At 46.4% G+C, this 14,830-nt stretch overlaps 1 protein-coding gene across 6 annotated transcripts in view; it reads right to left on the bottom strand.

Annotated features, from left to right (window-relative positions):
* Positions 1 to 5,904: 5,904 nt before the first annotated feature.
* The window catches only part of TMEM269 (transmembrane protein 269), a 26,051-nt gene continuing 17,125 nt past the window's right edge, over positions 5,905 to 14,830 (bottom strand). For all 6 annotated transcript variants that reach the window (XM_045035650.1, XM_045035651.1, XM_045035646.1 and 3 more), the window contains 4 exons: positions 12,718 to 12,815; positions 11,892 to 12,035; positions 11,061 to 11,261; positions 5,905 to 6,136 (listed from right to left, as the gene is read on the bottom strand). In XM_045035650.1, the coding sequence (XP_044891585.1) occupies positions 6,000 to 6,136; positions 11,061 to 11,261; positions 11,892 to 12,035; positions 12,718 to 12,815 (580 nt within the window). In that variant the 3' untranslated portion in view covers positions 5,905 to 5,999. The remainder of the gene's footprint in view (positions 6,137 to 11,060; positions 11,262 to 11,891; positions 12,036 to 12,717; positions 12,816 to 14,830) is intronic.

Genomic DNA, 14,830 nt, shown 5'->3' with positions numbered 1-14,830 from the left:
TATCATATGGTAAAGATACTGTTTCATGAGGCTTTTGTTTCAGGTTTATGTATACTTCTGAAAGCGTCAGCTGCATTGGAGGGAAAAGTTCCTTATTACTGTAGGTTGTGGCAAAAAAAAAAGTTTGAGTCCTGTGAGGCAAGACTGAGTCATCTTTTTATTCACCACTTAAAGGGAAAGAAGTTTCATCTGCCTCAGGTAAAGGTTCCAGAGGCCTCTGAGTCTCTAATTGGAATAGCGTTGAACACTAAGGCTCTTGCGAGCACGATCAGTGAAACTGGGAGCACCTTGTGTCTGCTTCCCTGCCTGGGATTCCCTAACCCTGAGGAGATCTACTCCCGGTTTCTCAGAGGTAAGACATGTTTTTGAAGTTCTGCATCAAAAAATTCATGAGGGGCGTCTGGGTGGCTCAGTCGGTTGAGCATCCAACTTCGGCTCAGGTCATGATCTCCTGGTTTGCGTTCGTAGGTTTGAGACCTACATCGAGCTCTGTGCTGACGGCTCAGAGCCTGGAGGCTGCTTCGGATTCTGTGTCTCCCTCTCTCTCTGCCCCTCTCCTGCTCGCACTCTGTCTCTCAAAAAATAAAACGTTAAAATTTGTTTTAAAAATTCATGAGAACACTGACTTGGGAAGTCAGGCTGCTTGACGCTTGGGTCCCCTGCTTACTAACTCTATGAACATTGGACAAGTTTTTGTCTCCCTAAGTCAGTGAATCTCAGACATTTCAGTCTCAGATTTCTTTATACTCTAAAAATGGAGGGCCCCGAAGAGCTTTTGTTTTCATTATTTATGTTAACCTGTGGTTGATTTTTCTCACTTTAAATGAATATTTTTGAAATAACTTTTTTGTGAAAAAAATACTTTTTCAAAATAAAGAATCATTGAGTGAGAAGAGCAGCATTGGTTTACATTTTTGCCAATCTCACACCCAGCTTACAGGAAAGGAGCTGCTTCTCATATCTGCTTCCGCATTCTGCATTCTTATATTGTTTTGGTTAAACTATGTGAAGAAAATCCGGCCTCACATTGATATGTAGTTGAAAAAGAGAGGGGTATTTTTTTTTAATGTTTTATTTATTTTTGAGACAGAGACAGCGCATGAGTGGGGTTGGGGCAGAGAGAGAGGGAGACACAGAATCTGAAACAGGCTCCAGGCTCTGAGCCGTCAGCATAGAGCCCGACACGAAGCTCGAACTCACGGACCATGAGATCATGACCTGAGCCGAAGTCGGTCACTCAACCGACTGAGTCACCCAGGCGCCCCAAGAGAGGGGTATTTTAATGATCATTTTAGATGTTCTTGTTACAAATACCAAAATTCAGCGGGTGGTAGTTTCTTAAAGGCTAGTTGCAACTTGAAATCTGATACCATATTAATGAACTTTTTGTACTGTGTTACATTAAAATCCACTGGTCTTTGACTCTTGCCCTTTGGATCACTTATGCGTGACCTTGTAACATCTGGCGCGGATCATTTAGAAAATACCGCTTCACTGACTTATGCAGATCTTTCAAATGTTTACACATTCTGTTATATACCGTTAAAAATAACATTTTCATCAATATCCCCACTGATCTCATCAGAAGAGTCTTTGAGTACTGGAAAGCTGTCAAGCCCACGGTACTAGATACAAGTGTTCGAAAAGTCATTGAAAAGCTCAAATTTTACCCTTGGTAACAAAAACTTGTTTCATGAAGTGACAGTCTCAGCTCGTATTTGAAGAAAACCAAGTCTGAACAACCCTAGTTTGTCAGTCACCTTTTGGTATTTTACAAGAAATGCAGCTAGCTCAGCTCAAACTAAAAGCAATGCTTTTCCTGGAGACAACCATCATAATATCAGTATGGAGTTCTTTACCCGTGCCTTCCACTGTTGCACAGAATATTGAAAAGATGTAGGGGCGCCTGGGTGGCTCAGTCGGTTAAGCGTCAGACTTCGGCTTAGGTCATGATCTCACGATCTGTGAGTTCGAGCCCCGTGTCGGGCTCTGTGCTGACGGCTCAGAGCCTGGAGCCTGTTTCAGATTCTGTGTCTCCCTCTCTCTGACCCTCCCCCGTTCATGCTCTGTCTCTCCCTGTCTCAAAAATAAATAAAAAACGTTAAAAAAAAATTTAAAAAAAAAAGATGTATACTCAAGGGTCAAGGTCTAATAAAAAGAATAATTTTTACCGCTTTATCAAGGACATTCTCAAGTGAGATTTTTTTGTTTTGTTTTGTTCACCGTGAGCATATGGCAGGGAAAAGCACATTAACTACCAATACCATTTAGTGCCACAGCCTAGATTCACACCAAGGCGCCAGGAGCTTTACCCACCATTGCTTTGCAAAATGTCAACAGTGATTTTCGTTCCTGTTTCAGGATTATTAAGAAAATCGTTTTGGGGCGCCTGAGTGGCTCAGTCGGTTGGGCGTCTGACTTCGGCTCAGGTCATGATCTCGAGGCTTGTGAGTTCGAGCCCTGCATTGGGTCCTGTGCTGACAGCTCAGAGCCTGTAGCTGCTTCAGGTTCTGTGTCTCCCTCTCTCTCTGCCCCTCCCCTGCTCATGCTCTCTCTCTGTCTCTCAAAAATAAATAGAAAGAAAGAAAGAAAGAAAGAAAGAAAGAAAGAAAGAAAGAAAAAAGGAAAGAAAGAAAGAAAGAAGAAAGGAAAGAAAGAAAGAAAAAGGAAATCGTTTTAAGCCTGAAAGGGTCTCAGGAACTCCAGGGGTCCGTGGACCAGACTCTGAGAACTGCTGACCTTAAGCCTACAGTCACCGTGCCATCGGGTTGTATGGGGGATTAAGTGAAAGAGTAAAGTGCAAGGAACAATTCCTGACACATAGAAAGGACTAAATAAATGTTAATTGTTATTATTACTGTTATTTTAAATGGAAAGGTGTATAATGGGAAGGGAGAAAGCCTAGAGAGAGAGAGAGGAGAGATCTAGCTTTTAACACTTTTTACATGCCATTCCCTATTCTAGTTATCTTATGTGTTGCATTTAATTCACAAAGCAACCCAGAGAGGAAGTAAATACTCCATTTTACAGTTAAGGAAATGGGTCACTCAAGGTCACAGAGCTTAAATAAATAAATAGTCCCAGAATTCTCAGTCACTTGATCCTGCTCCTTGGGCACAGGATAGCTCGGGGGGGGGGGGCAGAAGGGAAATCTATATTCTATCCCGAGGGGAGAAGTACAGCTGCCTGGAATCAAGAACCAACCCCTCTGACTTCAGGGGCTCATCTGAGAAGCGTATTTTCATTTATTATTTTTTTAATGTTTATTTATTTTTGAGACAGAGATGGACAGAGCCCAAGCAGGGGAGGGGCAGAGAGAGAGAGAGGGAGACACCGAATCCGAAGCAGGCTCCAGGCTGCGACCTGTCAGCACAGAGCCTGACGCGGGGCTCGAACTCACAAATTTCGAGATCATGACCTGAGCCGAAGTCGGGTGCTTAACGAACTGAGCCACCCAGGCGCCCTAAGAAGCATATTTTTAAAGTCTTGGACTTTCCACTTGTTCCTGAGAGCTGTTCTATGTTAAAACATTTTATTTATGGGGTGCCTGGGTGGTTCAGTCGGTTAAGCGGCCGACTTTGGCTCAGGTCATGATCTCGCAGTCCGTGAGTTCGAGCCCCACATCAGGCTCTGTGCTGACAGCTCGGAGCCTGGAGCCTGTTTCAGATTCTGTGTCTCCTTCTCTCTGACCCTCCCCACATCGTGCTCTGTCTCTCTGTCTCAAAAATAAATAGTTAAAAAAAAATAAATAAATAAATAAATAAATAAAACATTTTATTTTTTTTTATTAATTTTATTTTACTTTAGAACAATGTCCTATTTTAGCTATTCTACTTTAAAATTTTTATTCCTAACTGAGGAAGGCCTGCATGATTAGCATTAGCAGCTTGAGTCCCCGGAACCAGTGTAGAAGGGCAGCCGTCCCTCCACGTGGTTGGAAGGAAGCACGCATCACCTCTGTGAAATCTAGAGGCTTCCGGTTGACCTATAACTATCCTTGTGTCACTAACCTAAACTTGAGTTTGAGACAATGAAGTATGAATTATTATTGTTCTAAGCGAAGCACAATTTACATATTCAAATGGGTACTTTCCTGCTCAAAACAGCCCCTTTTGGACAGGTGGGGGGGGGGGGTCTGCCTATTTATTTTAACTCTGCTGCTATGGCTCAAAATGGACACAGAAATCCTCTTTCAGACTGCATCTTGTTTTGAATGTAGTTGAAAATTTTAGAAAAAGCCAGAAGTCATTGGAGGCCAAATCTGATAAATAACGTGGCTCCAGGAAAAAAACCATCATTGGCTAATCTTCAATAGTAGATTTTTGGGACTAGATTTGGTTGGTTCAGAATACAAGTATTTTTTGAGCACCTGCTATGTCTAGGCACTGTGCTACGTGCTGGCCTCTAAGAGCGTATGTGAAGACAGTTCTCAAACTGGATTTCCTAAAATATTCTGATGAAGGGTAGCATCTCTGAAATAAGGGTGTAGGACCAAGGACATCATGCATTTGTACGGGTGTATAGATGTATATTTGTAAGGTTCTTTCTACATTATAGAAATCTTGTATCTAATTTGCTAGAATGCATAACAAAATCAATTCACCCGCAAAGCAAACGTTTCTGAGTGCCGGGCACTGTGGCAAACAGCAGAAATAAAAACATGCGAACTGAAGGAGCTTAAAATCTGGTGGCACACAGACATATTCATCTACCCGTGAAAAAATATAAATGATCTAACAGATATGAACGGAGAGCAGGAGGGACGAGGAGGGCGCGACCTGCTCCTTCAAAGCCAGATCCTGGCAGTGTGATTCACCAGATGGTTCTTTTTAAAATCTAATTTTAGACTTCCTACCTATTTACCAAATACATTGTTCTGCAAACCAAGAAATTAGATCTGAGGTAAAAGGTTCTCTGGCGGCAGAGTTGGGGAAGGGGCCAAGCCAGCCAACAATCCTTTGGTATACTGCTTGGAGGTAGAGGGCCCAGAGGCAGTGCTGGGGAGTCACTGCCTTCGGGCCTAAATTCTTTGTGAGGGGCAACTTTAAGGTTCCATACAATATTCTTTATTTTTATTCAATTTGGGTTTTAGAATATGAAGTGTGGGGTGCCTGGGTGGCTCGGTCGGTCGGTTAAGTGTCCGACCCTTGACTTCAGCTCAGGTCATGATCTCACGATTCTGGAGTCGAGCCCCAGGTTGGGCTTTGCACTAACAGCCCGGAGTCTGCTTGGGATTCTGTCTCTCCCTCTCTCTGCCCCTCCCCTGCTGGTACTCTTTCTCTCTCTCTCTCTCTCTCTCTCTCTCTCTCTCAGTAAATATATAAACTTAAAAAAAAAAATATGAAGTGGCATCTGAATATCTAGAGGTTAGTATTTGATAGTTGAGGAAAAAACCAGATGGGAACCAGGTGACGCCTTCAAGCTGCCAATGTGTCTAATCTCTAACTGAAGCAAAAGGCAGAAGCTTTGACTGTCGAAATGTAGAATTTTAAGTTACGAAATCCTGTATACATTCACACTGGGCAGCATGATTGTCCTGTGATTAGCTCTGCTCTACTGAACCAATCTGCAAGTTTAAGAAATGCTTTAATAAGCACCCCCCACGCCCCCTCACCCCCGCGCCCTGGAGTAATAAGGATCAGGCCAAGGTGGAGACTATACCAATGCTAAAGGGTTTCACCCCACTCCAAGGGATTGACCTTAGTACACAACATCACCCAGCCGGTAACAGGGCTGGAACTCAAACCCAACCCAACTTTATCTTGGAAAGAATTCTGTTGTATATGACATGGCTATTGTCCCCAAGGGATTCAGAACCCGGAGTAAAGAGGAAGAAGTGAAGGCCACTGGCTCTATCGTGGGTTGCCTTGGTTCAAGGCACACGTATCTAGCACACAGGAGACATAGGGACAAAGAAAGATTTAGTGAGGATAAGGCAAGGCTTCGCCCGATATGCTGGCACAAACCCCACAGAGGCCAGTGGGAGTGGGTGAAGCTGTTCACTTTCTTTGCTGCTGTAGCTTGAAGCATGCTGCCTTGCCCCACAGAGCATCTGGAAAGAAGATGTAGGACAGCGACCACATCAGGCAGTAAAAAGCAGTTAGGGAGAATGGAGACACAAGCAGCATGATGACACCTGGAGGGAGAAAAAAGGCAAACATTCCATGTCTATGAAGCTGTCTTCGTGTATTTCCCGCCCTCTTCTCTCCCATCCCCATCCTCCCATCCTTCAGTTTTTACTCATCGGCCTAAGAAACAAGAACCAACGAGACCCGAGCCCTGCCTTTAAGAGGTTTTGTCTCTTTGTAACTAGATAATTATAATGTAATGCAAACTCAGGTTCCATTTGGTTGAATTCAGATCAGAAATCAGTCTTAGCCGAGAATAAATTTGAGTTGTCCAGACCCCTTGTTAGAAATATATGTATATATCTCCATCCATCCCAGGGGCGCCTGGGTGGCTCAGTCAGTTAAGCGTCCGACTCTTGATTTTGGCTCAGGTCATGATCTCAGGGTTAGTGGGATCGAGTCCTGTGTGAGGCTCTGTGATGACAGCATGGAGCCTGCTTGAGACTCTCTCTCCCTCTCTCTCTGCCTCTTCCCTACTTGTACTCTCTCCTCCCCCCTTCCAAAAATAAATAAACATTAAAAAGAAAAAAATATATATATATATGAATGACATATATATTCCCAATTGTGTCAAGTTTAATATGTGATAGTGGGCAATACAATGTTACACATATGCAGAAGAGCACAGCAGACCTGGGACAGCTCTCTTTAGAAAGGCCTGCTTGCAAGGTGCCTGGGTTTGTGAGTTCAAGCCCTGCATTGGGCTCCATGCAGACAGTATGGAGCCTTCTTGGGATTCTCTTTCTCCGTCTCTCTCTGCCCCTCCCCTGGTCACTCTGTCTCTCAATATAAATAAAAAAGAAAGGAACGAACGAACGAACGAATGAATGAACGAAGGCCGGCCTGCTTGCCAGGTTGGCCTTTAACTGGAGTCCAGGAACATGGCTAGTAAACAGTTCCCTATATCAATATAGAACTTTCCTGGGGCGCTTGGGTGGCTCAGTCGGTTAAGCATCCAACTTCGGCTCAGGTCATGATCTCACGGTCCGTGAGTTCGAGCCCCACGTCGGGCTCTGTGCTGACAGCTCAGAGCCCAGAGCCTGTTTCGGATTCTGTGTCTCCCTCTCTCTCTGCCCCTCCCCCTTCATGCTCTGTCTCTCTCTGTCTCAAAAATAAACATTAAAAAAAGAGTCTATTTCTAATATAGAACTTTCCCTAATGGGCAAGAATGGTTCCCCGTCCTTAGACTGTGCTGAGTGTTGATTTCCTTCTGTGTAAGTCTAGAATTTTGGTACTGCTAGGTCTAGGGTGCTGATGTGGCCAGCCCTTATAAAAACCTTGGACCCTGAGTCTCTAAAGAGCTTCCAGGTACACAAGACTTTCATGGGTGTTGTCACAGTTTTGTGCAGGGTGGCCCCACAGGGAGGACACTTGAGGGGCTGTGCCTCATTTCCTCCAGATTTTGCCCCTTTCATCTGCCCTTTGCTGCCTTTGCTTTGTGTCTTTTGCTGTAATAAGTCTTAACCATGAGTATGACTATATGCATCCTGTGAATCCCCAAGAGAACCACTGAACCTGGGGTGGTCTTGGGGGACCCCCAACACATTTGAATCTGAGATACACTACCGACAGGCAAAAGGGCCCCAACACTTGTGGAATATCTACTTTGCACTAGACAATCTGCTAGGTATGTTACAAAGATCGCTCCATTTACGTTTCACAATAATTCTGTGACTGAGAATCCAGTCTGTTTTTCAGATGAAGAGACAGAGGGGATATAACCTGTACAAGGTCTTGATTCAAAGCCGTGTCTGCCTGACTTGTGAAAACTAGACAGCCTCGGAAAGCTCAAAGAGGGTTGGAGAGTACGAGGCAACATCGTTTCCGTGGGGATAACTACCATACATTCCTCAAGAGAAATCAGAACATATGATCTGACAGAAGGCCACTTTCAGTTACAGAGATGTATTGGAGCTTTGGAATGCTTAATATTTCAGAACAGTCACTGATCTGTTGAGGCAATGGGACAATATTTTAAACCAGAGTTGTCCTGGGAAATGCGTGACATGAGGTCTCCCAGCCACAGGCCGGCTTTTCAGAAGCTCTGTGGGGGAGACGGAACCTCCGTCTAAAAAGGTGATTGGCTGCACTCCAGGTAAGAGGAATATCAAGAGTGGCCATTTTGGAATCTGTCCAGTTGGGCTCTGGTATTAAGTGGTATCGAAATCTGTGAGGTACAGTTTCCTCCTTTATTCTCACAGCCAAGACAATCCAAGGAAGGCTGAGGCCAAGCATATGGTTTATTGGGAGAAAAGGGGAGCCGTAGTATCTACAGGAGCAAAGAGCATTGTGGGAAACACTGTTGCTGAGAGATAGGAGGGCAGGTGGAGGGAAGAAGGGACTAGAAATTTCCCTACAGGACACATCTGTGCCAGAGGATTGATCTGCATTATCCCATTTAATCTCAAGAATCCTGAGGTAGGAATTATTGGCTTCATTTTATAGATGAAGAAAACTAAACTCAAAATAATGAGGTCATCAGCCCAAGTTGATGCAATTAACGCGTCCTGGCATTGGAACTTGAACTCAGGTCTGTTTAGCAGCAAACCCAGATGCTTCTCAACACTGTTCTGCCTCTGCTAGCTGGGCCACAGAGGAGCCACTGCCTAGAACTTGAGCAGGGGCGTCGGTGCTGGTGGTACAGAGAAAGGGTATGAGCCTAAAAGGGAAGGTCAGGGGGCACCTGGGTGGCTCAGTCGGTTAAGCATCCGACTTCAGCCCAGGTCATGATCTCACGGTTCATGAGTTTGAGCCCCTGTCTGTGCTGACAGCTCAGAGCCTGGATCCTGCTTCAGATTCTGTGTCTCCCTCTCTCTCTAACCCTCCCCTGCTTGCACTCTGTCTCTCTCTCTCTTTCTCATAATAAATAATAAACATTAAAAATTAAAAAAAAAAAAGGACGGTCAGGATGGAAACAGGGACCCTATGAACCAGACTGGACCCACAGGGAATAAAGAAAGAAACCAAGTATCCCTGTAGATGTTTGTCTTGTCCCCATGAGCACATCCCAAAAGAAGAAACACTGGTATTCCTTGAAGGAGGCCCTAGGTCAGGGAGAACTCTAGGGACATATCCGCCAGGTCCCCAGTGTGGCCAGGACCTCAGGGCTTCCTCAATATCGGTTCTGTTCCCAACATGCATCTGAAGTCCCTTCGTCTGCTCTGTTGCCACCACTTCTCATATGACAGCAAGTCACTTTTCCTCTTTGTTCTCAGTCTCCCGCCATCTGGTCCCCGCATTGTAGTCCAAGTGGCCACTTAAAACCGCTGCTCAGAAGTCCCTTCGGAGGCTTCCCCTTTGCCGCTAGGATCAGTTCCCCAAACCCACCCCCTTCACGGACTCAGTATGTATCACTAGGATCTCTCAGCAAGTTCCAGCCACACGGCTGCACGACCGCACCCAGCACCTTCTAGCCTAGAGCCTAGAAAATGCCGTTTTCTCTTCTGAACTACCTCTCTCACCCACCTAGCCAGTCATCTTGAAGGTCACCTTTTTTATTTTTTCCAGTTTTATTGAGATATTATGGACATATAACACAAAACTGTATTAGTCCAAGGTGTGCAGCGTAATGATTCGATATTTGTGTGTGGTCGTATTGTGACACGACCAGCAGTCTCGTTAGTGTCTGCCACTGCACAGTTACCCATTTCCCTTTCTTGCGACAAGAACTTTTAAGATCTGCTCTCCTATCTACTTCCAAATACAATATTCTTTTTTTTTAATGTTTATTTATTTTTGAGAGAGAGACAGACAGACAGCACAAGTGGGGGAGGGGCAGAGAGAGAGGGAGACACAGAATCCAAAGCAGGCTCCAGGCTCCAAGCTGTCAGCACAGAGCCCGATGCGGGGCTCGAACTCACGGACCGTGAGATCATGACCTGAGCTGAAGTCGGACGCTCAACCGACTGAGCCACCCAGGCACCCTGTTTTTTTTTAGAGAGGGCACAAGTGAGCAAGGGGTAGAGAAAAAGAGAATCCCACAACGGGCAGAGAGAAAGAGAGAGAGAGAAGTGGGACTCACCCAAAGCAGGGTTCATGCTCACCCGAGGCAGGGCTTGAACCACAAACTGTGAGATCGTGACCTGAGCCAAAGTCAGACGCTTAACCTACTGAGCCACCCAGGCTCCCCACAACATGGTATTGTTAACTGTAGTCACCATGTTGTCCATTACGTCCCCAGAACTTATAATTGGAAGTCTGTACCTTTGACCACCTTCCCCCAGGTTCCATTTAAATGTTACCTTCTGAAGCATCCTTTCCACCCTTCAGACCATTTCAGTCTCATTAAGTCCCCTTCTCAGAGCACCCTGTGCTCCACAACGCATCAAAACTATGCCTTTCTAGCGTCCAACTCTTGGTTTCAGCTCAGGTCATGATCTCACAGTTCATGGGTTTGAGCCCCGCGTCGGGCTCCGCCCTGTTAGCATGGAACCTGCTGGATTCTCTCTCTGCCTCTCTCCCTCTCTGTCATTATAAATAAATAAACTTAAAAAAAACCAACAACTATGCATTTCTAGTTATTTCTGCCACTGTTTGGTTGGGGTCTGTCTCCCCTATTAGACTGTGAATCCTGAGGCAGGAAGGGTTTGTCTAGTTTATCAGTTTGGTTCCCAGTATCCAGCATATGGTAGGTGTTCCTGATTGAACTTAACAGCATTCAACAAATACTTACTGAGCATCTACCACGTGGTTGGCACAATGCTAGGCCCAGGGATTACTGCACGAATGAAAGAGAGTCCTCTATCTGGGGGCAGTTTTAGTGTGTATAGACAATAAAAAAGTAGATACATTTCAGATGCTGATAAACTCCATGGACACAAATAAAACAGGGTAAGGGAGATCGGGAGTGTGGGGGCGAGGTACAGGGTGGCCATGAGCAGCAGTGATAATAGACCAGCACTGGTGCCATTTGAAAGCAGTATTTTCACTCACCCCCCAGATACATCAATTTTTTCCAGTTCTCAGACCCCAGGATCTCATCACGTGGATAGTAGCTCTGGTCCACCATGAACAGAATCATAAGTGAGGCCATGCAAGACAGAATGAACGTGTTGCCTCTGGTCAGAAGGCAGGTGGAGGCCAAAACACAGGAAGCATAGCGGCAGGGTAGACCCTTGTATGTGAAGGGAACACCTGCCAGGGAAGGAAGAGGTGGAGATCAGCTGCCTCCCGCTGAGCAAAGCCAGCCCGTTGGGTCTTCCCTGCCACCCACTCCAGATCCCCCTCCTCGCCAGGCAATGGCAGGCTGTAAAGCGGTCAGCCGTTCGCAGAGATGGTGTGTGGGTTCTGTGCCGAATCCCCACGGGGAAGCAGGCGGCTGGGACAAGGCATGGGCCCCAGCACCAAGGAAGGCTCTGCAGGAGGGTCCTCTGAGGTCTTCTAGTCCACCTCTATGCCCCCTTGCATTGTGACCTTGGGCAAGGCAACCGCCCTTGGTTGCCTTGCTCAGTTTCTCCATCTGTTGTAGAAAACTGTGGAGGATGACCTCTAGTTCTGGATTCTGTGAGTCTCTGTGCACCACCCAAAGGTCATACAATGAGAAAAAGGCACAGCTGGTCCGAGAACCATGGGCCCCTGCCCCTCTCCAGGTCTCTGCCAGTGCAGCCTGCAGCCTCCAGTGGGCCTGGGGCACAGGACAAGGAAGGGAAAGGAACCAAAGAGGAGGGGAGGAGTCAGTTACCGCCCCCCCCCCAAGGCTTCTGGCATCCAACAGCGCCCCTCCGTGGCTCCCCACCCTTAGCTACAAGGCTGGGGTCCACTCACCGGTTGAATAAAAACACAGGCGGAAGGTAGCAGCTAACACATAGATGACGGCCAGGAACGCATTCAGAGGCCCATCCACGCCTAGGAGCAGGGCTGAGGCCAGGCCAAAGGTGGTGAAGACAGCAAAGTCATTCAGCTCCACCCCTGCTCCAGGCCAGGAGGTCGAGGTCAGAACTTATGCTCATTTGTCTTGCACTTTAGTCCCCTGTGGTGGGGGTGCTGCAGGGGTGCCAAGCCGGGACTGAGGTCCCAGAGAGCAACAACTGCTCCCCTAGGGATCAAGGATGGGGGCGGGGCGGGGAGGGGGCCTCCTGGCTCTGCCTCACATGGACCATGCGGCCTGAGGCAAATCTTTCCTTCTCAGGTCTTAGTTTTCCCGCCCTTTAACATCCAGGGTTGGACCACAACTGGATACAAGTTCACAAGCCACGGAACCCTTTTTTTTTCAAGCAAACTCTTACATGGAAATATTTTCTTGTATTTTAAACCGGCCGCTCTGCTGGGGTGATTTTTCATTTCCCCCCTCCCAAGCACCGCAGCCGCCACCCACTCCCAATTCCTGGGGCACCCCTAGCGGGGAGGCAGCACCGCCAAGGAAACTGCGGCCTGGGCAAGGATGGCTGACGATCAACAGGGGAGCCCGCGGGGGGAGGGCCTAGATCTGGACTATAGGGCTCCGGGATGGTTCTCCGGCTGTTTCTGCTGTCCTCGGAGGGAGGTGAGCAGGAGTGCCGACTCCTGAAAGCCTGCTGGATGTGAGAAGATGGAGGGAGACCCGAGATGGGCTCCTGGGGTCAAGGATCAGTGGTCTGAGGCCTGGACTCACCCGATCTGGAGCAGAGGCTGAGGTGTCTGGTTATCGTCCCAACTGCCATGTCTAATAGGAAGCTGATCAGAAGCATCCAGGAGGCACTGTAGCATTTCCTGAAGTGTAGGGCAGCAGGCGCCGACAGGACAGCTGTGTCATGGGCTGCACTGGGCAACCCCTCCACACACACACACACACACCCCTGCCATACTCTCAACCCACAGTCTTTTTTTTTTTTAATTTTTTTTTTTCAATGTTTATTTATTTTTGGGACAGAGAGAGACAGAGCATGAACGGGGGAGGGGCAGAGAGAGAGGGAGACACAGAATCGGAAGCAGGCTCCAGGCTCTGAGCCATCAGCCCAGAGCCCGACGCGGGGCTCGAACCCACGGACCGCGAGATCGTGACCTGGCTGAAGTCGGACGCTCAACCGACTGAGCCACCCAGGCGCCCCTCAACCCACAGTCTTAAAGGGGGTGCCTCGAGCCCCTTAGATAATCACTAAGGTCCCTTCCAACTCTAAATCCCAGGCATATCTGAGGGCACAGGGGTCCTATGTTCCCAGCCTCTGCAACCATCTCACTGTGGTTTCTCAGATAAACCACTCCCTACCCCTCTAGGCCTCTCTTCCTCCATCTGGAAAGTGAGGGGGTTGTGCCAAATGATTTAATAGAGGCCTATTCAGATAAGCTACTTCTCCTAGTGCAAGTTTAGGTAACTCATGACTTTTAAGGAATTGGTCCCTTTCATTTAGGCTACGTCACTTACAGAGTTGTTCATAATATTCCTTCATTATCCTTTTAAAGTCCATGAGATCAGTAGTGATGGCTCTCTTGCATTTCCGATACTGGTAGTTTGTGTCTTCTCTTTTTTTCTTTATTTTCTTGGTTGGCCTGCCTAGAGGCTTATCAATTTTATTGATTTTTCCAAAGAATCAATCAGCTTTGGGTTTCGTTGATCGTCTCTACTGATTTCTTATTTTTAATTTCATTGATGGCTGCTCTTTTTTTTTTTTAATATTTATTTAGTTTGGGGAGAGCACAAGCAGGGGAGGGGCAGAGAGGGGAGACAGAAGATCAGAAGCGGGCTCTGTGTGGACAGGCTGGCACTGTGAGCCCAATGTGGGGCTTGAACTCACGAACTTCGAGATCGTGACGTGAGCCAAAGTTGGACGCTCAACTGACTGAGCCACCCAGGTGGCCCCCCACCCCCCCTTTTTTAAGTAGGCTTTGCACCCAGAGCGTGGAGCCCAAATGCGGACCTTGAACCCACGACCTTGAAATCAAGACCTGACTTGAGGTCAAGAATCAGATGCTGAACAGATTGAACCACCCAGGTGTCCCTCTCATTTTTATTATTTTCTTCTGCTTACTTTGGATTTAACATGCTTTTTTTTTTCCCCCTAGTTTGCTAAGGTGGAAGCCTTATACTATTGATTTCTATCTCCCTTTTTTTCCCAATTTTTCTAAGGCTTTATTTTTTGGGGGAGGTTTTAGGTTTACAACAAAATTGAAAGGAAGCTACAGAAATTTCCCATCTACCCCCCCCACCTCCCACCTATGCATAGCTTCCCACATGATCAATATCACTCACCAGAACAGTACATTCTAATTCTTGACACGTACCAAGGATGAACCTATGTTGACACATAGTCACCCAAAGTCCGTAGTTTACCTTAGGGTTCACTTCTGGTGTTGTACATTCTATGGTTTTGGACAAATGTATGATGAGTATCCGTTATTATATTATCATGAAGATTATTTCCAATGTCCTAAATATCCTCTGTGCTCCACCTATTCATTCCCCCCACCGTCCCGTAGCAATCACTGATTTTTTATTATCTTGATATTTTTGCCTTTCCAGAATATCATATCACTGCAATCATATAGTATATAGCCTTTGCATATTGGCTTCTTTCACTTGGTAATATGCACTTATGATTCCTCTGTGCCTTCTCATGGTCTGATAGGTCATTTCTTTTTAGCACTGAGCAATCCTCCATTATTTGGAAAATTTGGAAATACCTCAGTTTATTCATCTATTCACTTATTAGACTATATCTTGGTTGCTTGCGAGTTTTGGCAATTGTAAATTAAACATCATAAACATCCAAGTGCAGGGTTTTGTGTGG

Source organism: Felis catus, chromosome C1 (assembly GCF_018350175.1).
Source record: "Felis catus isolate Fca126 chromosome C1, F.catus_Fca126_mat1.0, whole genome shotgun sequence".
NCBI classification, from domain to species: Eukaryota; Metazoa; Chordata; class Mammalia; order Carnivora; family Felidae; genus Felis; species Felis catus.
Note: the sequence above shows the minus strand (reverse complement) of the source record. Positions and strands in the feature narration are given on the sequence as shown.